Source organism: Penicillium macrosclerotiorum (genome assembly GCF_028827735.1).
Source record: "Penicillium macrosclerotiorum strain IBT 26536 chromosome Unknown utg000010l_segment0_segment0, whole genome shotgun sequence".
Lineage (NCBI taxonomy): Eukaryota > Fungi > Ascomycota > Eurotiomycetes > Eurotiales > Aspergillaceae > Penicillium > Penicillium macrosclerotiorum.
In genome coordinates this window covers 3,636,106-3,663,912 of record NW_026643089.1, presented here as the reverse complement: position 1 = coordinate 3,663,912, position 27,807 = coordinate 3,636,106, and the positions used below count along the sequence as shown (strand labels likewise).

The window sequence follows — 27,807 nt, the reverse complement described above, 5'->3', positions numbered from 1 at the left end:
ATAATGAACATTTATCCATACAGTCCAAGCACGAAGGGTCCCGAGAGACGTAGTGGAAACAGTGATGGGTTACTTAGATCTTCTTTGTGTCCGAATTCGTAGTTGACACCAAGAGCGCCATTTCCACAGAGAAAAGCTCAAAAAAACCTCTGATAGAAAAGATCCCCCGATAGCCAGACTAACTAGTATAGGGTGTCCGAGACACTAAGACATGGAGAAGATGAGAGAGAACGAGTAAAAACGAATCATGTCATCAGCATAGATGGAGATAAATTCTTGTCTACAGCTTTCGTAGAAGACTGCCTTCAGCAAAGGGATTTTCCGAAGACATGTCAATCATTGGGCGCGTAGCACTTCGATCACCTGTTGCCACACCATGGCCTGTGGGGGCCGCAGCTTTGGTTTGTGCACGAGTGCTTGTTTTTCGAGAAAGTGCGAGTAGACTCTGTGCTGTAAAAGGGATATTTGGGGACGCTGGGCTGGGAGCACCTGTGGAATTGTAGTCGGGATAATTGGTGGAGGTCGAGGCATTACGCACAGAACGTGCGGTATTCGAATGATTGCGATTGAGGGAACTAGTATCTGTAGGGCGTCGCCATGCCGTTGCGGAGGGAATTACGACTGTCCCAGGAGTCAGATCAGGCCCTGTTGCTCCATCAATAAGCTGCATGCCGGGATCCACGGTGACGCCGCGGCCTTTGCGAGTGTGCTGTGGTGGCTCATGGAAGGTAGGCGTTAGGTCTACCAGGGGCTTTTGTGTGGTAGACAGAGAACGACCGACCAAGACGGCGGGATCGGAAATTTGGGGAGGAGTGTTGTTATGGCCGCTTTGTTGCCCGGGAGGGAATATGGAGTTCGCGAAAAGCTCCTGTTTTGTCCGCTTTTCTCTTTCCTCTCGCTCACGCATCGCTTGTTGCCTCTGACTATAATTCCTACCCAGGAGACCAGCAGGTGCAAAAGTTTCTGCCTCCCCTTCCTCTGATGATATACCAGGAGCCAAGTACCCGCTGTTAATTTCGCTAGACCCCTTAGTGACAAGATCGTTGGCCAAACTTTTAGGAAAGGAACTTGGAGGCGGTCCACGCTCCCGAGTGAGCTGTTTACGCGAGAAGTGTTCCTTGGAATGAGGTGGCCGTGATTGATCAGTAGAGGTTCGGGAGAGCATGATTGGCTCCGGGTCACTAGACTGCCGATCTAAAAGTGGTTGTTGTTGAGACAGACTTGTATTGGTCCGAATCGACATAGTCGGCTTGACATCCTCGTTCTCGGTCACGCCAACTTTGTTGACAAGGTACCAGCTTCGCCAGCTCTGAACTGCCTGATGCCACTTGTCGGCCGAAGCCTTATCGTTGGTGGAGAAGAAGTGTACAAAGTTTTCGGTTGAGAGAAACATTGATGATTTCTGTTGGCTTTTAATCGCAAAGCATATCTTTTTCGGCGGTTTGATCTCCTTCGCAAGCGCACGAACACTGGGAGAGTAAATGTCAAAGTCGGACAGATGACAAATATTGCTCTGGTCTGTAGAGTTTTCTTTCTTCGCCACCGTGACTTGTCCATCTGGACGAAGTGTGATATAGCGTTTATCCCACTTTCGGGGGCGCTGGGAGTGGTAAAGATAGACAGTGGTCCCACTAGGCTTTTCAACAGGCACATTCCGAGAGTCGAGCTGAGCTAGAGCGTCCATGCTCGAAGGAGGGACGATTATCAGGCAATTCTCGGCATCATGTGCCCAGGAATTCATCACATCTCGGATGCGCTCGTAACGCCGCAGCGGCCGTTCTAGACCCAGCTTTTGGAAAGACTCAATAACAATGAAAGTGTTCGGGTCAATGCTGCGTGCCAAATCTTTCGAAGCAGACATAAGAAGGCAGTAGGCTTGGGTTGAGGGACTGACGACCAAATTTGCTGTAGCACCACCGAATTTAACTAGTACCAAGCGCTCGCCGGCATTAACAGCAGAACGTGGCGCATCGGTACCGGGAACGATGCCACTTCCACCGATTCCAATATAGTTAAGTGGCGGAGGATCGATAGGCTCTTTGCCTTTGCCAAGTCCAACTTTCTGCAACAGAGATCGGCGATTGCTATTGCTAGGGGAAAGTGGCGTATCACCATGGCGTCCATTAGCTGATCTAGGAGACTGGTCCGTTGCTGGCTTTTTTCGCGACGATTCCTTCCTTAATCTGTCAGGGCGCGATGGACTTGGCTGAGATGAAGTACGTCCTCCCGTCAGCTGGTCCATAGCATTCTGTCGATGTCTTTGTCTTGTGCGCTCCTCCTCTTCTTCCTCCGCTGTCAGTGCTCGCTTTGCAAGATCAGGTACTGGGGGCATGGACTGAATCTTGGTACTATTTGGCATAGCAGGGACGGAGGCTGTTATCGGACCAGTGGTTGTCGGGGGTCGTTTGCGCCTGTATCGAGACATACTTCGAGCGATGGACGGGTTATGCTCATTCGGCATTGCCCCTCCAGCTGTCGAAGGGTACATCGCATTGTGGACCCTATCTTGGTCCTCATACTGCCCCTCAAATTTGCTTTCATTGTGAAAAGGGTGATGCGTTACCACATTCGCGTTATGGATTCCCATGGTTGCTCAAGGCGGCCGACGTCAACCGAAGCGAGTAATTCAAATCACAAGGATCCAAGTGTAATCAAACGCTTATCGCGATGCGACCAAAGTCACATTATGGTATAGAAAACTGGTGAAGAGTCTGATTATGTCAATAAGTTATTGAAACCGCAATGCGAAAAACAGGCAAACAGTGAGCTTAAGCAAGTATGAGGAACAGCCAGGGCTGACAAGTTAGAAGAAGGGGAGGGGGAAAATAAGAAGAGAGGTGTGGTAGGACGATGGACGAAGCAAAGAAAAAAGGCAACAGAAGGGCAGGGCGCCAAGGTATGAGACTGGGCGCGAATGCACCAGTCCTGGTTACGGTTTTGCGCCAACCCAACCGTCGGGTTCGCAATGGATCCCCCCATGCGCTGTTATAGGGACAGTGCGCAAGATGGCCAAAAACCAGACTCAATTTGGCTATGACAAGATAGGACGCGTGGACACCTCTGTGGCACAAGTAGACAGCAATCATACTTACCAGAGAATGGAAAAATAGGCGAATAAGCGCGGCACCGAGTACGTCGTGGTGGCCGGGGGTTGCTTGATCCTGGGCAGATTCGATCGTGGAACTTGGCGATTGTGTTGGCAAATGTCGACGCGAGGGAGAACGCAAGACCCCAAAACTGGAGGTCTCAGAAAGAAGCGTCAAGAGGTCCAGCGCCGATGCGCTGAAGCGGGTGGGTGGCTGGGGAAGACGTTTCCGGGTTCACATTCCGGAGGTGAATTCTCATGGAAAGCGAAGTCGACCTGTGGCCCGTTTTGGCAATCGGCGGAGACAACGGGCAAAATATTCGCCAGCCGGTTTCACCGTCGCCAGTTCCAAGAGTGCAAGACTCTGGCTCCAAGTCTCGTGGCCGAGGATTCTCTGTGATCTCGTCTCATTTGTGAGCTACCAACAGACGCACGACTGGACCCTGGCTTTGGGGCTCCACTGCACCAACTGATCCGCACTTGACGGGCCCCGTCCCACCGCGACTCCTGGGGGCCAGTCGAACAGGCTTGAACCTCCTCCCGCCAGGCCAACTGAAGTGACTAAAATAACTAACGAAGTCACTAGGGCTGATCGCCCCCAAACAGGACCAAATGGGGCCAAACAGCGCCCGGAAAGCTGACTCTGCAACAAAGTCCCAGCCCTGAAGTGCCTGGTCGAGTCTGAGTCGTCTCCTGCTGTCGTTGGGTATGACCCTCTCGAGAATAGTCGAGCGGGTCATCTAGGATCGCAGCCAACCGCAGCCAGCCACCGCTGTCGCTCACTTGCAGAGCGCCATCCGATCTAGATGCAGGGCGTGATCCATTCCGACTTCAACTTCCCAGTTTCTTCACTGGGCTGTTTCCACCGGCTCACCGTATCGCCTCAACGACGCGTCAACGTCGACCAGAGGTCAACTTGGACTTGGGTGATCTTGTGTTTCATATCGGACTCGGTTCTCCGTACATCTGGAAGCAGCCCCCCCAAATGATTGATATATCAACCAGACGCTATTAAACTCTCCCCCGTGGATCTGGTCTACCATGGGCCCTCGAGGTTCTCTGATCACCTGCGGAGTGACTTGTGTCTCACCACGACTAGGCCGGGCGTGATGGGAGTTGCAGATGTTGGGAACCGGGGCGAGATCGAGGGGCGGATGGGCCAGGCGGCTGCCCTGAAAGGTCGACGATTTCATACTCTCTGGGGGCTACTACCAAGCACTGTAGTGGGATTCACTCTACTCTCGGATTTAGGTTTGTCGTATCCCGCTGGGGAAAGCATTGTACATTAAGCGTCCTGGAAGTGTCATATACGCATAAATTTGAGCAGTCTGGAGAAGCTCTAAATGCTATTGAGTTAAATTCCATCCGTTTTATCCGTAGCGTCCCGTTCTCACTTGCGATACGCACCCAATTCCCGTCGCCTGATTAAATCCCACGCGCAGATTAGCATTGTAGCACAAGATCAATAGACTGGGAACAGAAAACAGGGCTATGCTTACCACCAAGCCACAAAGTCCATAGTCCGCACATCAATGCCCAAGTCAATCAGAGCCTTGGTGGACAAGTGGGTGTCGTAGGGTCGCTGGACGCCTCCATTGGGGTCATTGCCCTGCTTGTTGGGGATCATGCCCGGGAGAGACCAGCCCATTACCTCAGCCAGCTTCTCGCAGATCTCATACTTGGTCATCCGGTCCTCGGAGCTGAACTGCAGAATGTGCGGCAGCTCTTTCAGGCGGTCCTTTTGCTGCAGGTACTTGATGACGATGTCGCGGCACACCCGCGCCACGTCCTCGGTGTTCGTGGGATATCGTTGAGCCCAGTCATCCATCTTCAAACCCGCATTCTCATCCTGGGCCTTCTTGACCGCGTCTACCAGAGTGTTGACTGCACTCTCAGAGTTGTCCTTGGCCGATCCGTACAGCACCGGCACGCGAAGGACCACGCCTAGACCCGAATCCTTGGTGGCCTGCAGAACTGCTACTTCACCGTCTCGTTTCAATTCCCCGTACACGTTGGGTGGTTTAGTCTCAGCATCTGTTTCGTAGGGAGCCTGGCCCTCTAGGCCAGGAAAAACGTAGTCGGTCGAAATATAGATGAGGAAGGCTCCGCGGGATTGACATTCCTCGGCTAGGGCTCGAGTGGCCTCTACATTAACATTCCGCGCTTGCTCGGGGTTCTTCTCACACAGATCTGGAGATCGGTTGGCCGCACCTAATGTATTATTCGTAAGCTTCAATATAGGGATGAGGAAGGCGAGGATAGTGGAGACCAAGAGGCGTACAGTGAATGACAATCTGTGGTCTGATGCAAAGGGGAAAAGTTAGCCATTTGCGCTTCATTGCCAGTGGCTTCTGCTCAGAATACAATATTCAACAGAATCATCCATAGATCAAAGAACTCACTTGACATCGTTCAAGAGGGCTTTAATCTCCTCCGCTTTCTCCAAATCTGCCTTGAGAATAGTTGGCGGGGCTGCACGCGAGAAGCCCTGACCGACCACCAAGACTCCCGAGTGCTGAAAGGTGTTGAAGACCTGGCGGCCCAGAAGGCCACTGGCTCCGGTGATAAGGACTGTCGAAGTCATGTTGACAATGGCAGAAAGGAAGAGTTGGTCACCGGTGAGAATTTGAAGTTGCCCTTGCCCGCCTCGAGCCTGCGGGGCACTGGCATGACGTAACTGACTCCCATCGGCCGAGTCATCTTTCGCATTTTGGTCGCGATTTTTATTATTTCTTACAACTATAAGAAGAGGTTAATGAAAGCCTATCATTCCAATAGTTGTATTCCTTACCAGTGTAATATACTAAGCTCAGGGACGACGTCGAGGGCTTTAGAAGATCAGCTCAAGCTCAATAGCTTTAGCCTTTTTTAGAGTTGCAAGCTTAACCCTTGAGCGGCCGACCTGGCGAGCTTCCATTGCTCCGCAAAGAATACAATCGGTCTCCTTGATGATCGGGGCAGGACATTTACAATTGCTCTTCTCTTCGATAACACCTCAATCCTATCATTCGGAATAGATGAAGAAAAGAGCAAACCTAGGAGCTTGGGAGTTGAAAGAGCCTGTGCTTTACACAAGCTTCCTACCATATAATTGTCCATTTTTCACGATTGCCTCAAAAACACTTCAATGAACTAAAATTATCTCTGGACATGTCTCATGGATACTCTACGAAATTCCGATGTGGGACGCCGGGCGTAAGTACTGTCATTCGGTTAAACATCTATAGACGCAGACGGCTAAAGGCTCGCCCGTAATCTCTGAGTGAGAACGACAAGGGGCTGAGATACAAGAATGCCAATCGTGTCCAGTCCCTGTACTACCTCCTACTAGTAAATCAGATGTGATGCGTAATTATAGAGGTCAAATATTATTGTCTTTGATGGGAGTTCCTGGCGAAGTCGTGCAAAAATTACAATTGCCGAAAATCACCGAAGCTCTGCAAAGCGGATACAAATCCGAGTGCGTGCAATGGCGCGATGCTCCCGGCAGGAGATCGGAGCGGGATCTCCACTCTTGAATGGCTCGGAGCCCATCATTCCCAAAATTTATCTCCCAATTTCCCTTCATCGCTTTCTCTCCTCCAGACAATCTCGCCTCACGATGTCGGGTGCCCGGAACCTCTCAGCCGCCTTGCGACGGGCTCGGGTCCCTCGCCCTCGCCCTCGCATTGCCCTCCGCTCCGCTCTCCCTCTATCCCCAGCTCCGACTGCCGTCCGCACATTCAGTGTCAGCTCCACCGTCCGGGCAGACAAGCAGATCAAGTTCACCAGCGACGCCTACCCCAATGTCAAGCGCGATCCTAATTTCAGCGAACTTACTGCTGATGATGTTACTTTTTTCAAGGAGCTTCTCGGCGCTCAGTCCGCCGTGGTCGATGGCGTGACCGCCGATGCGACGGACGACATTGAGCCCTTCAACAGCGACTGGATGCGCAAGTACCGGGGCCATACTCGGCTCGTGCTGAAGCCCCAGACCACCGAAGAAGTCAGCAAGGTGTTGAAATACTGTAATGACCGGAGGTTGGCCGTCGTCCCGCAGGGTGGAAATACTGGTCTGGTCGGTGGCTCCGTTCCCGTATTCGACGAGATCGTGATCAACACCTCGCGCATGAACCAGATCCGTTCTTTCGACGAAGCGTCTGGAGTCCTGGTCGCTGACGCCGGTGTCATTCTGGAGGTGGCCGACCAGTATCTCGCGGAACGCAGCCATCTGTTTCCGCTGGACCTGGGCGCCAAGGGATCCTGCCACATCGGAGGCAATGTCGCCACCAATGCCGGAGGTCTGCGTCTGCTGCGCTACGGCAGTCTTCATGGCAGTGTGCTTGGTCTTGAGGCGGTCCTGCCGGACGGGACCATCGTCGACTCCCTATCCACCCTACGGAAGAACAACACTGGTTATGACCTCAAACAACTCTTTATTGGTGCCGAGGGTACTATTGGACTGATCACCAAAGTTGCCATTCTGTGCCCACCACGACCAAAGGCCGTGAATGTTGCTTATTTTGGCCTGGAGAGCTTCGAGCAGGTGCAGAAGGCCTATCGTGAGGCCAAGGGTCAACTGTCCGAGATTCTCTCGGCGTTTGAGCTGATGGACGGTCGCAGCCAGCGCTTGGTCTATGAATCTACCGGAAGTAAGCAGCCTCTGGAGGGTGAATATCCCTTCTACTGTCTGGTTGAGACCAGCGGTTCAAATGCCGAGCACGACATGGAAAAGTTGGAGTCATTCCTTGAGCATGTCATGGGCGAGGGTATCGTCGCCGATGGTGTACTGGCCCAGGATGAGACCCAGTTCCAGGCTTTGTGGCGCTGGCGTGAGGGTATTACAGAGGCCCTGAGCCATCTCGGTGGTACCTATAAATATGATGTGTCGATTCCTCTTCCGGAGCTGTACCAGTTGGTGGAGGACTGCAAGCAGCGCCTCACCGAGAAGGGATTCGTTGGTGATGATGACTCCTTCCCTGTTCGTGCCGTGGTTGGCTACGGTCACATGGGAGATTCGAACCTGCACCTCAACGTCTCCGTGCGTCAGTATAACAAGGAGGTTGAGAAAGCCATCGAGCCTTGGGTGTACGAATGGATCCAGAAGCGCCAAGGGAGCATTAGTGCCGAACACGGCCTGGGTATTGCCAAACGGGAGTTCATCGGCTATAGTCAAAATGAGACTATGGTCAAGTTGATGAAGCAGCTTAAGGCACTTTATGATCCGGTAAGCACCCGAGTTTAAATCGTCTTACCATTCCACAGCACCTCAGTGATCTCGGCATTTTGCTAACTAAACCTCAATAGAACGGCATCATGAACCCGTATAAGTACATCTAGGGGCCTCCAAAATCGAGTTTCAAGGAGCATGTATTGTATAAAAAAAAGAGATCGATGTTCCGGGGCTATTGCAAAATCCTCCATTGTTGAATTATTTACTTCTATACGATTTCCTTTCCGGGACAAGTGGGCCAAATTCAGACCAAGGTGCATGTGACCCTGGCGTCCCATGATTGGTGGCCCTTACATCACACCATTCCGTAAATAGACTAGTCCCGACCCCCACTTGATGCCCAAGGCCCCAGCTGGTTGCCATGCGAGACGGCGCTGTTGTTTGGACGATTATCGTTATATGCTCCACCCCTTTAACTGCCCGACTCTCTCTTTCCTTTGACACTCGCTGCTGTGACGCTTAGAGCTTCTTTTACTAGCTCCCCGCTCAATTGCAAAGCTCTCGGGTTTCTTTGAGCCCCTGGATGAGCACCGTCAAGTCCGTTACAGCCTTGTCCGACCGGAGTCGCTATTTGGGTCCGATCGTTGCGCAACCATGGCGGACGATATGGCGAGCCGTTACCAGGTGATGGAGGAGTTGGGAAGTAAGTGACCAGTTCTACTACTGATTTCCCTGCACGTGCTAACCTCCGGACCCTGTGTCGTGATTTACAGGCGGAAGTTTTGGCACGGTTTACAAAGCAATTGACAAAACTACCGGCGAGATTGTCGCGGTAAAGCATGTACGCATTTCTCGTCCGAAGATTCCGAAGAGCCCCCAATTGACTTCATGCGCCCTCCCAGATCGATCTCGAGTCAAGTGAAGATGATATACAAGAGATTCAGCAGGAAATCTCTGTTTTGGCCACTTGCGCTAGTGCATTTGTTACGCAATACAAAGCGAGCTTCTTGAAAGGCCACAAGCTCTGGATTGTCATGGAATATCTGGGGGGAGGATCCTGTCTTGATCTTGTACGTGGAGTATCTCTGTATGCGAATATTACAAAAGCCCGTGATGACTGACCGCTCCGCAGTTGAAACCAGGGGTCTTCAACGAAGCGCATGTTGCGATTGTCTGCCAACAATTGTTACAAGGCCTGGAATACCTGCACGCCGAAGGAAAAATTCACCGTGATGTCAAAGCCGCGAACGTTCTGCTCTCAAATACCGGCAAGGTCAAGCTAGCCGACTTTGGCGTCGCAGCGCAATTGGTCAACATCAAGTCTCAGCGCAATACATTCGTGGGAACTCCATTCTGGATGGCGCCGGAGGTAATTCAGCAGGCTGGCTACGATTTCAAGGCCGATATTTGGTCTTTGGGTATTACCGCAATCGAGATGATCAATGGCGAGCCCCCCCATGCCAGCACACACCCGATGAAGGTTCTCTTCCTTATCCCCAAGCAGCCTGCGCCGCGGCTGGAGGGCAATGACTACAGCAACACCTTCAAGGACTTTATTGCCCAATGTCTGACTAAGGATCCGGATCGCCGGCCTAGTGCGAAGGAGCTTCTACGGCATAAATTCATTCGCAATGCAGGCAAGACAGAGGCACTACAGGAGCTGGTTCAGCGTAAGCAGGACTGGGACGCTGGTCGCGGAGTGTCCAAGGATGTGAAGTACTATGCAGAGTCTCTGTAAGTTACCTGTACCGTTGATGAGAATCCTTTGCTAACAAATTCTCTCTTCAGTAACACTATTACAAAGCCTATCTCATCAGGTGACGACGATGAGGATTGGGTCTTTGATACTGTCAAAGCTCCAACTATGTGGGTGCCTAAGGGGAAGGACTGGTCCACCCTCGACGAGGAAGAAGACGATGCCGATCCGGCCGAGCTACTGAAGGATATGCAAATTTCTCAACCGCCACCTCCACCAAAGCACCAGGCCAATTCGACTGTGCGACGCACTCCCAATGTCGATCGATCGCCATCCATTCGACGGGCCAATACCAAGAGGCGATCCAGCGGGGTCAAGCAACCATTGGGGTTAGACCTAAGCTTTGGTAACAGTCCATCAACTGTTCGACAATTTCGTCGAGTCTCGGACAAGGTTCCCCATGAGCCTACGCATCCGAAGGTTCCCCCTGGCTTTGACGAGAACACCAGCCCGAAAACGATGTCATCTGAGCTTGCAAGCAAAGAAGCCCAAATTGGACGGCGTGCATACAGCAAAGCTGTCGGTCTCTCCTGCCAGGAGGTTCTTGCCACCACTGGAGACGGTGAGAAGCGTGAGGCTATTTCTCGGCTGGCCGAGGCTTGGAGTGATCTGGAAATGGTCGATCCTGAGGGTCTCTATCATATCATCCGAACAATGAATGAGCGCCTTCAAGCAGATCCTCGCCTTGCTGTTTTAGTCCCTGCGGCGCCTGTTCAGCCTGATTCCCCGTCTCGCCCCCGCCTTGTATTGGCACAGAACAACCCGCACCTGAAGAGCCACCGCCGCCGGCAGTCGACGCATGTGGTTGACCCCCAATCCCAATCTCCACCTCTTTTCAACCTACCCGGCCAAAACACTCCCGGGATGGAACACACCAAACAACTATCTGATGTACTCTACCAACGCTGGGCTGAGGGGCTTCGCAATCGCTGGGGAATCTAGAAGATGATCTTCTCTTCTCAGTATAATGGCCCCTTTGGCCCGCACTTGATTTTTGCTGTCTCGAACTTTCTTCACGTTCGTTGTATAGACCACATTCTGGCGTTTCTGTTTGTATAACCCCCTCCTTGCGTTCTTTTCTTATTCCGAGCCTGCCGGTCTTGCATCCTTGGTGTCCGTTCTTTTCTGCTTGTGATGTTCACTTCCTGATTCTATGATGGGACGGGTCCCCGGAGTTCTGACTGATTATGATGATCTGGTGTAATATTCCTTGGTACATTGTGTGTGATTTTTGCAACTTTTCTTTTTTTCTTGCCTGTCTTCCGCGGCATGATGGACCTATGATTAGGTTCGACATGTCTCGCCGGGGCTTTGGTGTTTATCTGCTTTGTTTCCTCCATACATAGAGAGCCTTTCTTTTGCTACTGTCATTTAAATACTCCCTTGTCACGCTCTACCTCCCTGCTTGCTTTGTATTGGTTGTGAGCAAGGGGGATTTTCAATTGTGCAATATGTCTCTAAAGATCTTCGTGGACAGTTTAACTTTCAATGAAAATAAATTCTGTGATGGAATATCTAGCAATCATAATGTTCACAATGTCTCCGGTTGACATCGCTTGAGATTTGCAATAATCTCTTCATTAAGTTGCGCGGCATGAGTTGAAATGTTGGTGAAGATTTTTCGCCAGAAAACCCACAACTCAACATCCAAAATCCAACGAAGCCGCTCCACTCTGACATGTCGTGATGATTCTTACTACCCTTCCTTGATTGTTAGAGTGTTCTCCCAACCGTTAGGACACATGGGTTTAACCCGAATGGAGAATTTGGTTGAAGCCACAGCGGAGCTGCCTACGTAAGATATCCCCGAATAAACAATTCATGTAGTTAGGAACCACTCTAGTTCGTAGTTGATAATCACAGACCAGGCAGGATAATTGAACTAACAATTATTTAAGGAAGGAAGAGATCGCAATGTGTAGACTGAGAAGATAACGGATTTGGCCCAGCTCTCTGATCTAGCCCTCTTATCTGTCGGTCACTACGATCCCATTGGACCATTCATCATGGATGGTCATGGATCAGGAATTGGATTCTGTAGTTGGCTCTAGCCACCATTGAAAATTCACCCGCAAGGCCAATTGCATCTTGAGTGCATAAAAGCATGCCACGAACTATACCGTGTGCTTGTTGTATAACCAGCCTTGCCCGCATTACGTGTCCGTGAGGCATTGTGTCTTGGGGAGACTTGCTAATGAGACTTGACGCACTCTAGGTACTGCCTTAGTCTCTGCATGGCTTTGGCACACTGATAAAACGGAGCGAGACTGCACACGACCTCTAGAAGTATTTTGGGCATTGGACGCGGGCAGCTCAAAGGGAGTTTGGCTGCGGGGGCGTAATTAAAGCACCCCTGTTGATTCGCTGAACCAGCGCCGATCCACCAAATCCGGGGAGTCCACGGATGGCTTGACTCGTTGAAAGTGGTCTATAGGACTTGCCACGGCGTTGTCGGGGCCAATTCTGGAAGTCCTCATGCAGCAGTAATTGCAGACGACTGAGATCGCTCCAGAACAGTCCCTGAGCCATCCTCCGTCTGTGCTGCTGTGCATGCCTGCTTGATCTGCTGGACGGAGTATAGGACTTTCCAGGCGCGAGCGGGCCAGTGCTCGACTCCCCCTGAAACACCGACTCGTGGCACGTCGCTGGGACCCGCTGTGGACTCGGACGCGGCTTGACGGACTCAGGAGAACGTCCAGACCTCCAACCTTTTTTTTTCTTCCTTCCACCTACCTCCTGTACAGTGTACATATTCATTTCTCCATTTCTCTGTTCTCCGTTCTCCATTCTCCGTTCTCCATTGTGTCCTTTCGTCATTCGTTACTTTCCTCTCCTCCATGCCCTTCTTGTCCATATAGATTACTCGCCTTCTCCCTGTTGGCTGGTCCACCATGGAGCTTCCCCCGGAACGGGCGACCACGCCCACCACACGTTGCCGGATGCGTTCCAGACTTCGGGCTCGCCCGTCGACTCTCCAATCCAACCGGAGACGGTCTCGGACAAACCCTCCCAACCGCTCTCTCGGTCCTCATCACTTCTGCAGAAAAAACGGTCCTCCCTTCCCCCTCGTGCCAGCCTCGGTGCTCGACATTCCAAGCGCCTCACCTTGAACTTTCCCATAAACATCCCGCTGGACCAGCCGCCACCTGCCACCTCCGATCCCAGTGGGGTGTCCTCGCCAGGCTCGATGACCCCCGTGACGCAGTCGTCCGCTCGCCCCTCCCCCGGCACCGCGGGGACGCCGATGCCGTTTGATGTTGACGATGATGGCTACGATTTTCTCCGTGCCATTGCCTCGCAGGAGCGGCGGGTGCTGGAGCTTCGTGAGGAGCTGCAGCGGGCCGAAGCCGACCTAACAACACTCAAGAAACAGTGGGCGTTGTCCGAAAAATCCAGAAAACGCACCGAGATCAGCCATCATGCCGAGCCGCTGATACCCCTCCGTTCACCGGACTTCCATACCCCGGAGGGGCCGAGCAATTCACATGGCCGGGAACAAAGCATAAGCTCTGTGGCCAGCTCGTCCGTATCACAGGAACGAATCAGTCGGGAACTGGAACGACGCACCAGCGTTCGGGCAGCTCCCACCAACGGAACCACCATCTCGGCCAACGGCCGGCGGGTCTTCCAAGGCTCCCATGCCCGAACACTGTCATTGCTGTCTCCAGTGACTGCCTCGAGCTCTTCTATGGGCGGATCCGGCCCGTCTGAGCCCGACCGCGTCGGTCGTACTCCTCGGTCGGCGACCCTGCCGTCTGTCGAGCGCAACAATGTGCCTACCGTTGGGGCACCGACCGATGAGAGCCAAATTCCTGAGCAGTTGCTGGCCCAGTGGCGAAAGACGATGCCACCTCCGTCTCGCGAGGCCTTGGTACGCACCGGGAAGCAGATGGCCTCAGATCTACGGGAGGGTCTGTGGACATTCTTTGAGGATATTCGACAAGCTACGGTCGGCGAAGAAGGTATCAACGCAACAGAATCCCGGACCATGTCACCGCCCAATTCATTAGCACCATCTAGCGCGCGGAAGCGAGATTCGTTGGCCAAATCGCGAAGCCGGGATCGATTGTCAGCTGGAGGAAACATTTCACGATCATCATCATCATCATCATCATGGGGTAGAGGGGCGGCGGCGGCCGAGACATCATCTGGTAAAGACACCACACCGGTCGACATATCTACGTCTTTCTGGCATGAATTCGGGGTTGATTCACCAGTGCAGATGTCTCCAGGCGCTCGCCGCAGCCCCGCCGACAACAACAGCAACAACAACAACAACAACAACAACGCCGCCACGACCCCTCGGGGCGCGAAAGAACACGGGCACCTCGATCGCCGCTCCAACAATCCAGCCGAAGTGGAGGATGACACAGCCGAGAATTGGGACATGTGGGACACTCCATTACCGGCGTCGAAGGTGACACATACTCCTTCATCCAGTCGATCAACGGTCGAGTCCTCGAAGCACGACCAGTCGCCCATCACGCAGGGCAGCAGCCCGCGAACGAGTGCCAGGTACATTGCGACTTTTCCTGATTTCATCTATGACAACCTTGTTATGCGCTGACGCCCGTTCCTTAGCTTTGGCGACTGGAACTCCAGTTCCGCCGCGCCTGATCCCAGCGTCACCGAAGGCATCCCGTGGCCGGCCATCACCAAATTAGCCCCCTCGAAGCTCCAACGGACCGCCTCCAACCTGATGGCAGAATGGGAGCGAAGCCTCTCTCCTTCCCCCGAGCGGAAAGGCTCTTCTTCGTCGTCCAGCCGAGGCAAAAATAGCAAAAAGGACTAAGGAATGGGCCCGTGCTGCTTCTTTTTCTCTCTCTCTCTCTTCTCTTTTTCTACCTTCTCCAACCTACCTCTTATGTATATACTATCACATCTTCTTTTCCCTCCATTTCCTTCTTCGGCCCCGACTTCGAGGGTCTCCGTTGGACGAATTGGCACGAACACACCATCCACGGAATTATGCAGGGCTACGACTTGTTCAACCTACGAGAGCGTTGTTTTCTTTTTTTTTGCCTTGAGTAGTTTGACATTTTTGGGTTTCTACCGTGTCACTATCTTTCTTCTTTACCCGGCTTTCTTGACAGGCGACTTAGAACAATTTTCTATAAACGAACTCAATCTCGATAAATTGACTCACATCTAAATTATGATTCTCATTCATCCACTACTCCTTTCCAAGTCTCTCAACACCTCTTGTTCGAAAGCACAGTGCATACAACACGATTAGTTCCCGAGAGGTCACGTGAAAACTGCGCCAAGGGTCGTTCGCGGTTGCCGCAAAATTAAATTTGCGCGAGTCGCCATCTCCGCAAGACCTCCGGACCTCGATATCTCGATTTATTTGATTTGGCATTGTCTCAAGGGATATTCTACCCAACCTCCTCGTTGTTGCGAAGCTGCTCTTTTTATTGTCTCTGGATATCGGCAAATTGTCTTCTCTCCCAACCTCGGATTAAATTACATCGACGACAACTCACCATGAGTTTCCCGGGTATGACCCCGTCGGCGAATGCTATGGGTGCGGCCGGCACAAACCCTCAGACAGCTGGAATGAGTGAACAAGAGCAAGCTATGGTCAAGATGGTATGCTAGAATATTTGTGCCGTCTGCTTCTTTCGATTCTCCTAACAAGCTATGAATAGATGCAAGCTGGTATGGAGTCGTGCCCTATGAAAACGGTCATCTCCGGTACGATGGGATTCGCCCTCGGTGGTGCTTTCGGTCTTTTCATGGCCAGTGTGAGTATAAACAGACTACCCGTTTATTTTCTTGTGATCCAGATTTAACCTATTTCCCGCCTTCCAGATGTCCTACGATTCTCCCCTTACTCCCCAAGGCCGTGAAATCGCCAACCTCCCCTGGCGCGACCAGGTCCGCCGCGGCTTCAAGGATATGGGGACTCGTTCCTGGTCGTCTGCGAAGAACTTCGGTATCGTTGGTGCGCTTTATTCCGGAACCGAGTGCTGCATCGAGGGTCTCCGTGCGAAGAACGATTTGACCAACAGCGTCGCGGCTGGATGTTTGACTGGCGGTATTCTGGGCGCGAAGGCCGGGCCTCAGGCAGCTGCCTTTGGCTGCGCCGGTTTCGCAGCATTCAGTGCTGCCATTGATGCCTACATGCGTATGCCCTCCGAGGAATAAACCCTCTTATGCTGGTTGTCTTCACTTAGACGAGTTTCATTCGTCTCCCCTGTTTTATCGATACCTCGATTGCATCTTTGTTTATCGACCTGTACATTTTCTTACGGCACTCGGCGAATATTGGGATAGAACGGAAGCATAAATGGCGTTTTGTTGTTTTTTGAATTGTGCAATACTTTCTCACACAATTGCCAATACCCACTCGGAATGACTATATTGCTGGCTGTGGTTCAAAGCCGACTTGCCTGTGGCATTTTCACCTCCCAGTTTGGCTCTTGATGTCAGATGGACATTTTGTCACTTTACTTTATTTGTATGGAATCTCCCCACCAACTGTACTATATATCACAATCATCATCTGATAGAAAGCTGTGAATCTTCAGGGTCAATTCATTTTGGTTCAATCTATCAGATGAAGGCAATATGACTATTCTAATATGTTTTACCGACCAAGTAACCTCAACTATAACCTGTAAAAACCATCCCGCCGGCCTTGTTTGACCGTTCAATAATATCCTTGCTACCGTTGAAATCTAGCATTTATGAGAAGGAAACGAGATGGATTCTACGTAAGATACAATCGCATTCTAGCTGCTTTCATGTAGTGCTCTATCCTGCCTGTTACACTATACTACTCTTATTATTGAAAATTACTTTGTTTCATTTATTATCAATCATCAAAGTCATTCAGCCGTACAACTCATGTTGCTTTTTTAGTTTTCAGAGCATATTGCCTTTTTCGAAACACCCCACTTCTCTAGGAATTTAATTTGACTCCCCCCCCCCGGATTAAAACCCTTTTTGATTCATATCTTCATTGCTCACTAGCACTGTTTACCCGCGATGGTACATGATGTGCTGCCTCGAGAGCCCTGGCTCCTAGAATGGCGCTCCTCAAAATCAATGATCGGTCTGGCTGTTTTCATGTCCACCTTTACGGATGGATTTTTGTATGGAATTGTGAGTGAATCTGATGTTATTCCAGTCTATTTATTGACTGACCATACGGAACCTAGGTTGTAGCTGTTCTCCCATTCTCGCTAACTGCACGCTCTGGAGTTTCCGAGTCCGATCTTCCCTTTTGGACATCCCTGTCTTTGGCTGTCTTTGGTACTGCTCTGGTAGTTGGGGCCCCGCTAGCAGGGTGGCTTATAAAAAGATCGAAAGCCTGTCAGACACCTTTCATAGTCGGGTTGGGCTGTGCTTTCGGCGCTACACTTTTGTTCATGCTTGGCACAGCTCCGTGGATAATCGTTGTAGCACGAGTATTTCAGGGAATTTCTGCTGGCATCATCTACGCCGCGGGTCTAACGCTTCTGGTTGAAACTGCCGATGAAACTGATCTGGGACCGATGATCGGATTTGGTCTATCTGGAATGAATTTTGGGGTCATGATCTCACCAACTTTGGGAGGCATTGTTTATGAGAAGGCAGGCTTCTACCCTGTCTTCATAATGGGCATGACAATCGTCGCGGTTGACTTGGTTGGTGTTCTTCTAATCATTGACCGAAAGACTGCCGAAGGGTATCAAAGCCAATCAATTCACGGAGAGCCTAATACGTCGTCCTATGAGTCGTTCCCGGATAGGGCCTTGACCCAGCAACCCCGTCAGATCAGTCCTGGGGAGACTGATTCCTCCGTTACAACGTCGTTATTGTCACCGCCTAATAGTATATATCTGTCACCGGAGGAAGAGGTATCTTGGGCTACTATTACTTTCGGTCTTTTGAGGAACCCTCGAATTATGGCGGCACTTTACGGGTGTGCTTTGCAGTCGATGTTGGTGAGTTCCATGGATGCTGTTCTGCCGATCATGGTGAAGAGCACGTTTCATTGGAATTCCGCCGCCACGGGTGCTATCTTCCTCAATATCACCATTCCATCTCTTGCCGCTCCATTACTTGGTCTACTAGTGAACCAAAAAGGAACCCGATTTACCGCTTTATGCGGTCTTGGGCTTACTGCGCCGACGCTTGCGCTTCTGGCCTTGGTGCAACAGAATAGCATCGGTCACAAGGTCCTGATCTGCATTTTGCTTCTAATAATAGGTAAGAAAGCTTCATAAAGATGCAATTCTGCTGCTAACAAGCCTTCAAGGAGTCGGTTTCAATGCATCGCTGACTGCATTGACCACCGAGATTCCCTTGGCGATTGCCGATCTCCAAGAAGCCCAACCAGAAATTTATCAAGGTAAAGATGCTATCGCACAAGGCTACATGCTTTTTGACATAATGGTTGGAGCTGGTCAAATGTTCGGACCTTTGATTGCCGGGCTAGCCTTCAAAAACATTGGGTGGGCAGGATGCACCCTTATACTTGGTATCATACACTTGAGCGGTATAATTCCTGTGGTGAGTGGCTCATCCTACACTTTTTACTTGCGTGAGTTGAGAAACGACTGCTAAGCCTGTACAGATAAAATATATAAAATCGCGACGAACAATGCTTTGAACTGATACCTTGGAGAGTTCGGGTAAATGGATCTTCTGCTTTTGGTGTTTTGGCGAGGCAATAGATTTTTCAGCATCAAAGTTCAATGCAAAGATACTTGATATTATTTATAAGCTATGATCACGTATAGTATTTCACGAGCTATCTCTAGCTGGATCTTGGCTGAAATATTTTCTGTTTTCTTCTGGAAGGCCTCCCTCTATCGTGGTGTGCGATGGTTTGTTGGTCTGTTCGTTGATCCATCTCAGCCTGCCTGCATCTCAGGCTTGCCGTAGAGCGCCCTGGTTCAATATCTAGTACCGAGCACTGGTTCAAACTTTGCGGAGATTCCTATACAGCGAGTGACGAAAGGGAACAGCAAAGGCGGCACTGCGCATTATGCCAATGATTTACATAGGCTGCATCAGCAAGCTATCTATGAGTTGCACGCTCGTGATATTACTCAATGCTTGACTGACCAGGAGGCACTGTAACCACACGGGATCTTTTACTGTAATGCTCAGAAGTACAGCGATAATCATGAATGTCAACCAAGAAGAATACTGTGATATACTGTATAGATACAAATTAGTGTGTTCTTCCTGTGCTCAGTGATAGTCTCAGGAGAGGGTCTTTGGCAACCCTACCACGGTTCTTCAACAAACTGGTCTCGGGTGCACGTACCCAACCTCAAGGCAATGTGGGCGGGTACATGCATCCGGTCCAAATAAAAAAGGGCAATCGCCAGGAATGACGGGTGTATGACTAGCTTTTGCTGGTGGCCATATATTTCATCTAAAAAATATTTTAGTTTCCATACTCTTGCAGTAGAACAAGCCCCGAATCATTGTCCCCGGAGACCCGTGTGAACCTGTCCGTTTACGCCTCAGCCGACGAAGTCAGTCCCGCCCTTTGGTGTATTCCGGGTGAACGATGGCTCAACCAATGAGAAATTCCTCGACAATGTGCAAAATGACGCTAGGCGTGCATCCATACCATGCTAGTGAGCTATTCGACGGAGAAATATGCCGAGGAAACAAGACCACATATCTTGATTCTCTAGAGGAGATGGGAGAAATGCTGCTCGCCGAGGAATCCACACCACTAGCAGCATTTTTGGAAATTGGTCTCAACTACGTCTTTGTTGATCCTGCGGACAAACAGATACAGCGTCGTGCCTTCCGAGACCGGTTGGAGCTAGCGACTCACTTCTAATTGCCACTTTTTTTTGCATGCCCGGGAGTCTGTTATAGATTTAATCTCGATCATAGAATCATATCTCTCCAGGTTGCCACGGGGTAACTTAATTCATTCCTTCGCTAGCACCAAAGACGAAATGCTTCGTTTGGTGTAGCTAGGCCTTGAGATTAGCGTGAATAGCATCTCCTGTCGGACAGAAGAGCAGATTGAAATGGTCAAGCATATACCTTTGTAAAGATTGCAGTTCGAGACAGATGCACCGTGGTGTAATGTTGTGAGCAACGACCCAAGAATTGAAACATACCTGGCGACAGCAAGGCCCTTGCCACCAAGCCGAAAGCACAACAAGTTCATTCGAGGACAAATGGTCAAAAATCGAAATGAGAGCCGCAACATTGAGCCAGTTGGTTTAGTGGTAGCCGGGATAAAACAAGTGACAATGGAGGAGATTGTCGAGGCTGCATGGAAGAATAGTTGCCGCATGTTCTGGTAGACTCTTCTTTTTCTAGATCTATCTAAAGCCTCGTGTAAAAATTTTTAAATCATAACATCGACGAAAGCGGCCAGGTGCCCGCATTTGGTGGAAGATTTGAAGGGGGTTGGAGCCGCCCACTGCCTCATGAGAAGAATGTTTTGAGATGATGAGTAAAATGAGATGTGCAGAACTGTACTGTACTGTATTCATGTTCATGGTAGACATAAAAGCAAAAACATGGTGTTACAATAAAGGGCAGGTACTACGAAGACAGATCCTGATTATGAAGTTTATCCGAGCAAGGCGAAATGAGCATTGCATAGTGGCCAAAGCTCATCGTTTAGTGCTTGGAAAGGAAGTAGTCTTTCCCCTTAAACATGGAAACCATCTTGCCCCAAGGTAGGCTTTGCTTCGGAGATCCACCATTCACAGATAGTTAATTTTTTAAATATCAAATAAGTCATTACAAATACATGCCCTTCTGCTAAAAGAGATCGGTTAAATATACTTCCAAGGTACGGATTTCAGTTGCTGAAACCATTGTGACGTAACAAGGCAAAGAGTCTAGAGGTGGGCCATCGTCATCCAAATTTTGCACGGCTAATAAAATTCAGAAAAGAAAGAGGTGTATGAATTTTTTTCCAAAAAATTCCCAGATGGATCTGATTTCTTACTGTGCTGTCGACGAAACCAAGCAGCTGGATTACTCCTCAGCTAACCCTTTGAACCGGGAGCCGCCAGTGCAAGGTTTAATTAATCAGTAAGCAAATGCACTGGTACTTCCATGACATGATCAAACCTTTCCCCAAAAAATTCGCAGTCTCAACATATTCTAACCTGAAGGTTAATTTCAGATTCATCACGCCCCAAGATCTAAGCTATGATCGCAACCACGGCCCGATCCCACATATCTGTGCTGATAAGCACTTTGTTCGAGTTGATGGTCTTGTCAAAACGCCTCTTTCTTTCTCTGCAGACCAGCTTCGCTCCGATTTTGCTCAGCATGAGGTGACATGTGCGCTTGAGTGTGCAGGAAACCGCCGCCATACCATGCGTACTCGATTGAGTGAAGTGGAAGGTATTGATTGGGGAGATGGAGCAGTCATGAACTGCAAGTGGGAAGGCCCTCGTATACGTGATGTACTACTTCGTACGGGATTAGGCGATGATGTGATTCAAAAGAGCCATGAAATACATGTGGCTTTTGCATGCTATCAGGTTCGCTGCCAGGAAGATCACTGGTTTGGATCAAGTGTCACACTAGAGAGATGTTTACGAGAGGATTGCGACGCTATTATTGCACTGAAAGTGAGTAGTTTACATGATTTTCTTTTCATTCCCCTGAAAGCTGGGTCTTTGGCTAAAAGTCTAGGTAAATGATGGCCCCCTGACTGCAAATCATGGCTATCCTCTTCGTGTCGTTCTACCTGGTATCACTGGTGCTCGTTGGGTCAAATGGCTTGATCGCATCACCATTCAAGCCAAGGAGTCTCCAAATTTCTATCAACAATATGACTATAAAATTCTCCCTCCCGAGGCTGTCAACGAGGAGTCGGCCGAAAAACACCGGTCAAGAACATCGCCAATGTACGATACACCAATCAATTCCGTTATTGCAATTCCAGCTGAGGGTGAATATGTCTATCTCCCATCAACCGGTACAGTGAAGGTCAAAGGATATGCAGTTCCTCAAGGCGCAGATGGGCCAATCACTTGTGTGGAGGTTTCTGGGGATCAAGGTCGATCATGGGTCAACGCCAAGCTCAATGCTTCAACCTATACATCAAGATGGTGCTGGGCATTATGGACTGCAGACGTCAGGTTGGCCCCTGGACAAAAAAGAGAGATAATTAGCCGTGCAAGTGATGCTGGTGGAAATATGCAGCGGTCGCATTCAACGTGGAATTTGCGAGGGATGGGATATAACGGGTATGGTCGAACAACCAATTTGACGGTCATGTAATAGTAACATGATCTCAAGTCAATTGAATTGAGAAAATATTATGAATCTATATTCACACTTAAAACATATGCCTAAACTCAAGGCAACACAATGTACTTTTCCAAATGCTTGGGGATCGCGCTTCGTAGATTCTTGCTCTGGAGCCAAGTGTTGGAGAATAAGCGATCAGCATACCGGTATGCACCGTCACAGAGGATTGTCACAACCGTATTCCCCTTGCCCAGCTTCTCAGCGACTTCCTTGGCTGCCACCACGTTCAATGCAGAGCTGGCTCCGAGATACAAGCCCTCCTCATCCAAGCAGCGGTACACCATCTCAATGGTTTTCTCGTCGGAAATGTTGAGAGAGCCATCCAACAAGTCAATATCAGGCTGAAGATTGTCCGTCACCCGTCCCTGGCCAATTCCCTCGGTGATGCTACCGCCAGAGCGGTCAGTCAGCTTACCACCGCTTTGGATATAACTATGCAGAACACTGCCGGGTGGGTCGGCCAAGAAGCTCTTGACACGACCGTCACTGGCAGTCTTCAGGTAACGGGTGATACCAGCCAGGGTACCACCAGTACCAGTGGCGCAAGTGAAAGCGTCAATCTTGCCGGCAGTTTGCGCCCATAGTTCTGGGCCAGTAGTCTCGATATGTGCCTGGCGGTTGGCGGTGTTGTCAAACTGATTCGTCCATACAGCATTGTCAAGTGACTCGGCATGGCGACGTGCCTGGTGGTTGTAGTTTTCTGGATTGTCGAATGCGACAGCGGGAACCGGATATACCTCTGCGCCCAGGAGCCGAAGCAGATCAATCTTGCCCTGGGACTGGGTGTTGGGCATGTAAATCACCAATTTGTAGCCCTTGGAACGGCACACATGTGCCAGACCGATTCCTGTATTACCAGCGGTACCCTCAACCACCGTGCCGCCTGGGCGAAGCAATCCCTTCTTCTCGGCATCCTCGACCACAAAGAGCGCAGCCCGATCTTTGACGCTACCACCAGGGTTCTGGAATTCGGCTTTTCCGAGAACGTTACAACCGGTTTCTTCAGAGAGTCTCTTCAGCCGAATGAGAGGAGTGTTTCCAATTGCTGCTCAAGAAGAATTGGTCAGCTCTGGAAACATGCAGTTCAACAAGCGCATCGCAGCTCTACATACCTTCGGTCAGTCCATTGACAACGCCCTGTGCTCCAGACACTCGCGCGGTATAGGACTCGGTGGCAGCAGCACGAATGGCTGTGGTACCAAAGCGCCGAATGCTTTGGCGAAACATTTTACGCAGATGCAATGCAATACGAAAGATCAGTGCTAGAAATAAAGTAACATCGATCACCTCATCGGCCGAAGGTCTCCGATGACGGGATGAGTCAGCAACACATGACCCGGGGCCGCCTTATCGTCTTTCCCCGTTTGGGCTGTTTGTTTACCGCCCGCCGCCACACCTCCCCTCTTCCTTTCATCTGCGCGCAATAGGGATGCTTTCTGCCTTTCACAACTTGTGCATCGACAACCAACGCCCATAATGCCTGGCCGAGTTGCCGCACGCTCGACATCTGCCACGACGCGCAGGTCATCGGCACAGCCCTCCGCGGGTCGCGCTCCCTCGGTGACCCCGTCGTTTGCGATCCCCGAAGAACCCGCCCTCCCGTCAACATTGCCCAATCTCCGCCGCGATGTATGCGCTATATTTGCTGATGCTCAGCGATCGACAACCGGACACAGGAAGCTGGTGGTGCGTCTCCGCAAATTGCAGGAGATCTGCTCCGGAATCGTTCAAAGGAACAAGAAGAACAAGGATCAGGAACCGGAGGAGATTGTGATCCCAGAAGAACAGACACCGGCGGAGCAAGAATTCAATGTGGAAGTGGGCCGCTGTATACTTCGCATTCTTCCAATTAAGAAGTCGGAGCCGGTCGGTGACCGGGTCCTGCGTTTCCTGGACGCTTTCCTGGCCCATGCCCTTGACAAAGACATTGAGCTTTTCGGTTCGAAGGATGACGAGTATGAAATGCAATCTACCGTTGAAAATCCAAGCACGCGTTTGACCTCGAGTCTTGTGTCGTTGATGACACCCATTCTTGCATCCAAAGATAAGGTGGTGCGATTCCGTGCTACCCAGATCATCTCACATATTATCAACACGCTGGAATCATGCGATGACGAACTATACCACGCCATTAGGCAGGGCTTGCTGAAACGGATTCATGATAAGGAATCTTCCATCCGTGTTCAGGCAGTGACTGGTCTTGCACGGCTCGCCGGAAACGAAGATGACGGTGATAGCAATGACGACAGCTCGACCGCCCTTCGCGAAAAATTGATTGAAATCATGCAAAATGACACCAGTGCTGATGTACGAAAGAATCTCCTGGCTACTCTCCCACTAGCCCAAGCGACTCTCCCCTCTCTCCTTGAACGAGCCCGCGATCTCGATGCACCGACCAGACGTACATTGTATTCCAAACTCTTGCCTACACTTGGTGATTTCCGTCATCTTTCTCTTGGAATGAGAGAAAAGCTGCTCCGGTGGGGCTTGCGAGATCGCGATGAAAGCGTTCGCAAGGCAACCGGAAAGTTATTTTACGATCGTTGGGTGGAAGATTGCGCGGGCACAAACAACGGCGAGAACGCTGGTCACCGCTCGGCTCCTAATATAAATGCACTTCTTGAACTACTGGAAAGAATCGATGTGATCAATTCTGGTGTCGAAAGCGGCATTGCTCATGAAGCAATGCGCAGTTTCTGGGAAGGTCGGGCTGATTACCGAGAGGCTGTTGTTTTTGACGAGCCTTTCTGGGAATCCCTTACCGCTGAGTCAGCTTTCTTGCTCCGATCTTTCAATGACTTCTGTCGGGTGGAGAACGAAGGCAAGTATGATGACTTGGCAGATGAGAAGATGCCGACTGTAACCGCACTGGCTTACTTCCTTTCTAAATACACAACCGATCTTCTACAGCGGAAAAAGCTTGCCAAGGAAACAGGAGATGCCAATGACGAAGATGCTGTTGAACAAGAATTCATTGTTGAGCAGCTTCTGCACATCGCGATCACCTTAGACTACAGCGATGAAGTTGGGCGACGGAAAATGTTCTCTCTCCTCAGAGAGTCTTTGGCCGTGCCAGAGCTCCCAGAAGAATGTACCAAGCTCGCGGTTGAGACTCTTCGTTGTGCCTGTGGCCCTGACCTTGCAGGCGAGAGCGAGTTCTGCAGCGTGGTTCTTGAAGCCATTGCTGAGGTTCACGATACTATCATCACTGAGGATAGCTTTGTCTCGGCAAAGTCTGAAATCAGTGATGATACAAGCAGTCGCCACCGATCTGAAACCCCAGGTGAAGACGAATTGCCATTCAACAAGGAAGAGGCCAAGGCCAAAATTCTGCGTGAAATTGTGGTCAATATGAAGTGTCTCCATATTGCTCAATGCATGCTTCAAAATGTTGAGGGCAATTTACAGCATAATATGAACCTAGTCACAATGTTGAACAACTTGGTTGTGCCCGCTGTGCGCAGTCATGAGGCCCCCATTCGTGAACGCGGTCTTCTGTGTCTCGGTCTGTGCTGCCTGCTAGATAAGGTAAGTTTTTTTTTCTAGTTTGAGGTTGTTATATCTGCTAACTATCTATCTAGAATTTGGCTGAAGAGAACATGACTCTTTTCATCCATTGTTATAGTAAAGGTCACGAAGGCCTCCAAGTGACTGCCATCCAGATCATTTGTGATATGGTTACGACCCACCCTTCACTTCTTGCTCCGGTAACTCAGGCTGATGGTGAAACCGTTACACCTCCTTCAATTCAAAAACCCCTGCTCAAAGTCTTTGCCCGAGCTCTGAAAGCCACTTCCCCCTAGCGTTCAGTCGGGAGCAGCCACCGCGTTGTCTAAGCTCTTGCTCACCAGCACGTTCACCCCGTCTGGGCCGAACGTGCCACCCGCAATCCAGGAATACAATCAAAACGCCGTGGAGACTCTCCTGCAGAACCTTGTGGTATCTTTCTTTCATCCACGAACCCGCGAGAATCCAGCTCTTCGTCAAGCTTTGGCATATTTCTTCCCTGTCTACTGCCATTCCCGTTTGGAAAACACCCATCACATGCGCCGAGTGGCAGTCCCTGTTATTCGAGCCGTGGTAAACGCAGCCGAGGAACACTACTCGTTAGAGGCCGAGGAGGACAGTGACGGTGAAATCGACGAGAGCATTGGCGAGCGTGAAATCAAGGCCCTCATGACGGGCGTTCTAGGCATGCTTTCAGAATGGACTGATGAACGCCGTGTTGTCGGTCTTGGTGGTGAACGTATCCTTGCCGGCGGTTCGGCTAGCTCGAGTACCTGCGGATGGGTGCACATGGCTCTAACTAAGGACATTCTGGAGCGTGTTCTGGGCATCAGTGCCGGTCCCAACCGTTGCTCACGGGAAGAACGGAAGCTTCTCTTCTCACTTCTAAGCAAGCTCTACGTCGCTGCTCCTACAATGCCATCTCGCCCTGGCTCTCGAGCTCCTGAAGGCGAGGACCAATTCCGAAGCAGTATTCGCAGTGCAACTGGAATCGAGTTTGACCCCAAAAACCTTCAATTGGCTCAGGAGGTCAAGGAGCTTCTAGATCAGACTATTGAAGAGGGCCTCGCCGCCGAGGCCTCCAGTCGCAATGCCCTTGTCAAGAGCAAGAATTCTATTCTCAAGATTCTCGCTGTCGCTCAGGATGCCCGCGCTGCCAGCGTCCGCCCTCGTGCAGGTACCGAGGATCTTGAGAGTGATGCTGGAAGTGTTCGCTCAGCGAGCGTCCGACGCTCTGTGGAGCCTACGGGGGCTAGCCGCCGCCATTTCTCTGTGGAGCCAAGTATCATGGAGGAGGACGAGGGCGATAATGATGACAGTCGTATCCGATCTGGCAGTGTTCGGCCTTCTGTTGAAGGCGGTACTTTCAATCGCAATACGGTTGCCGTGGAGCCTAGCATCATAGAAGAGGACGAAGAAGATGATCATGATACGAGTCGGGGCACCATTATCAAAGAGGAAACCGCTGATGAGTAACGACTAATTTTCCCTGGCTTTCATGTCGGCGTTGGTGGCTGGTTTTGCTGGGTGGATGGACTTATTGGTGGCGGGAGGCTGGCTTGATTGTCTCGAATTGAATTGTACATGATTTCTCGTTGATCATTCTCCTCGGACCGAATTTCCCTTTCCATTTGCTCTTTCATCTTTTTTCTGGTAACTGATGCTCCGGTTGCATGTATCCCTAGGGTCATGCCTCCAGACCTTGTAATCTAAGAACCATATTATTACTGGCTGCTGTTCGACTTGAAGTTGCAAGCTCTTGCATTGCGGATTTGCGTCTCGAAAAATCAAAACGTCTGGAGTTACTCATCTTGCATCCTATAGCAGGGAACTACGTTTCACTTCGGACACTGTTCCCTTCATGGGCACTTTGCAAACCATTGGCTACAAAAGAGACTGAAATTTTCATTGAATCCTTCTGGAATCTCTTGAGAAACTACTACCTCCATTGGTTTCTCCGGTCTAACCCCCGCCCACGTTGATTCTGACTGAATCCCAGCTTTGCTTACCCTTGGGGCGAGAGACAAAGCATTCCATGTGTAAGCCAGTTGGTTTGCC

At 50.5% G+C, this 27,807-nt stretch overlaps 11 protein-coding genes across 11 annotated transcripts; 8 read left to right on the top strand and 3 right to left on the bottom strand.

Moving 5' to 3' along the window:
* Positions 1-280: 280 nt before the first annotated feature.
* On the bottom strand, positions 281-2,587 carry N7462_010922 (uncharacterized protein; the record flags this gene model as incomplete). The annotated part of the gene is made up of 1 exon (XM_057082636.1): positions 281-2,587. One exon carries the CDS (start codon positions 2,585-2,587, stop codon positions 281-283), a length of 2,307 nt encoding a protein of 768 aa, XP_056929676.1.
* Positions 2,588-4,580: 1,993 nt separating this feature from the next.
* On the bottom strand, positions 4,581-5,669 carry N7462_010921 (dTDP-4-dehydrorhamnose reductase family protein; the record flags this gene model as incomplete). Its single annotated transcript, XM_057082635.1, has 3 exons — positions 4,581-5,296; positions 5,367-5,386; positions 5,488-5,669. The coding sequence occupies 3 exons, from the start codon at positions 5,667-5,669 to the stop codon at positions 4,581-4,583; spliced, it is 918 nt and encodes a 305-aa protein (XP_056929675.1).
* Positions 5,670-6,686: 1,017 nt separating this feature from the next.
* Positions 6,687-8,404, top strand: N7462_010920 (FAD-binding oxidoreductase; the record flags this gene model as incomplete). The annotated part of the gene is made up of 2 exons (XM_057082634.1): positions 6,687-8,291; positions 8,372-8,404. The coding sequence occupies 2 exons, from the start codon at positions 6,687-6,689 to the stop codon at positions 8,402-8,404; spliced, it is 1,638 nt and encodes a 545-aa protein (XP_056929674.1).
* A 487-nt stretch (positions 8,405-8,891) lies between these two features.
* On the top strand, positions 8,892-10,935 carry N7462_010919 (STE20 family serine/threonine-protein kinase; the record flags this gene model as incomplete). The annotated part of the gene is made up of 5 exons (XM_057082633.1): positions 8,892-8,940; positions 9,011-9,078; positions 9,140-9,307; positions 9,370-9,971; positions 10,026-10,935. The coding sequence occupies 5 exons, from the start codon at positions 8,892-8,894 to the stop codon at positions 10,933-10,935; spliced, it is 1,797 nt and encodes a 598-aa protein (XP_056929673.1).
* A 2,245-nt stretch (positions 10,936-13,180) lies between these two features.
* Positions 13,181-14,785, top strand: N7462_010918 (DUF4048 domain-containing protein; the record flags this gene model as incomplete). The annotated part of the gene is made up of 2 exons (XM_057082632.1): positions 13,181-14,508; positions 14,575-14,785. 2 exons carry the CDS (start codon positions 13,181-13,183, stop codon positions 14,783-14,785), a joined length of 1,539 nt encoding a protein of 512 aa, XP_056929672.1.
* A 695-nt stretch (positions 14,786-15,480) lies between these two features.
* N7462_010917 (translocation channel protein TIM22) lies at positions 15,481-16,143 on the top strand (the record flags this gene model as incomplete). Its single annotated transcript, XM_057082631.1, has 3 exons — positions 15,481-15,585; positions 15,645-15,740; positions 15,808-16,143. The coding sequence occupies 3 exons, from the start codon at positions 15,481-15,483 to the stop codon at positions 16,141-16,143; spliced, it is 537 nt and encodes a 178-aa protein (XP_056929671.1).
* An 843-nt stretch (positions 16,144-16,986) lies between these two features.
* N7462_010916 (Major facilitator superfamily domain general substrate transporter) lies at positions 16,987-18,525 on the top strand (the record flags this gene model as incomplete). The annotated part of the gene is made up of 3 exons (XM_057082630.1): positions 16,987-17,103; positions 17,160-18,192; positions 18,242-18,525. Coding segments are annotated over 3 exons (1,434 nt in total), but the record flags the coding sequence as incomplete, so codon positions are not given.
* A 1,021-nt stretch (positions 18,526-19,546) lies between these two features.
* Positions 19,547-19,789, top strand: N7462_010915 (TatD family; the record flags this gene model as incomplete). The annotated part of the gene is made up of 1 exon (XM_057082629.1): positions 19,547-19,789. One exon carries the CDS (start codon positions 19,547-19,549, stop codon positions 19,787-19,789), a length of 243 nt encoding a protein of 80 aa, XP_056929669.1.
* Positions 19,790-21,017: 1,228 nt separating this feature from the next.
* Positions 21,018-22,212, top strand: N7462_010914 (putative sulfite oxidase; the record flags this gene model as incomplete). Its single annotated transcript, XM_057082628.1, has 2 exons — positions 21,018-21,557; positions 21,622-22,212. The coding sequence occupies 2 exons, from the start codon at positions 21,018-21,020 to the stop codon at positions 22,210-22,212; spliced, it is 1,131 nt and encodes a 376-aa protein (XP_056929668.1).
* Positions 22,213-22,289: 77 nt separating this feature from the next.
* Positions 22,290-23,469, bottom strand: N7462_010913 (cysteine synthase A; the record flags this gene model as incomplete). Its single annotated transcript, XM_057082627.1, has 2 exons — positions 22,290-23,287; positions 23,355-23,469. The coding sequence occupies 2 exons, from the start codon at positions 23,467-23,469 to the stop codon at positions 22,290-22,292; spliced, it is 1,113 nt and encodes a 370-aa protein (XP_056929667.1).
* A 249-nt stretch (positions 23,470-23,718) lies between these two features.
* N7462_010912 (condensin subunit YCG1) lies at positions 23,719-27,225 on the top strand (the record flags this gene model as incomplete). The annotated part of the gene is made up of 3 exons (XM_057082626.1): positions 23,719-25,770; positions 25,824-26,009; positions 26,032-27,225. The coding sequence occupies 3 exons, from the start codon at positions 23,719-23,721 to the stop codon at positions 27,223-27,225; spliced, it is 3,432 nt and encodes a 1,143-aa protein (XP_056929666.1).
* Between the last annotated feature and the right edge of the window lie 582 nt (positions 27,226-27,807).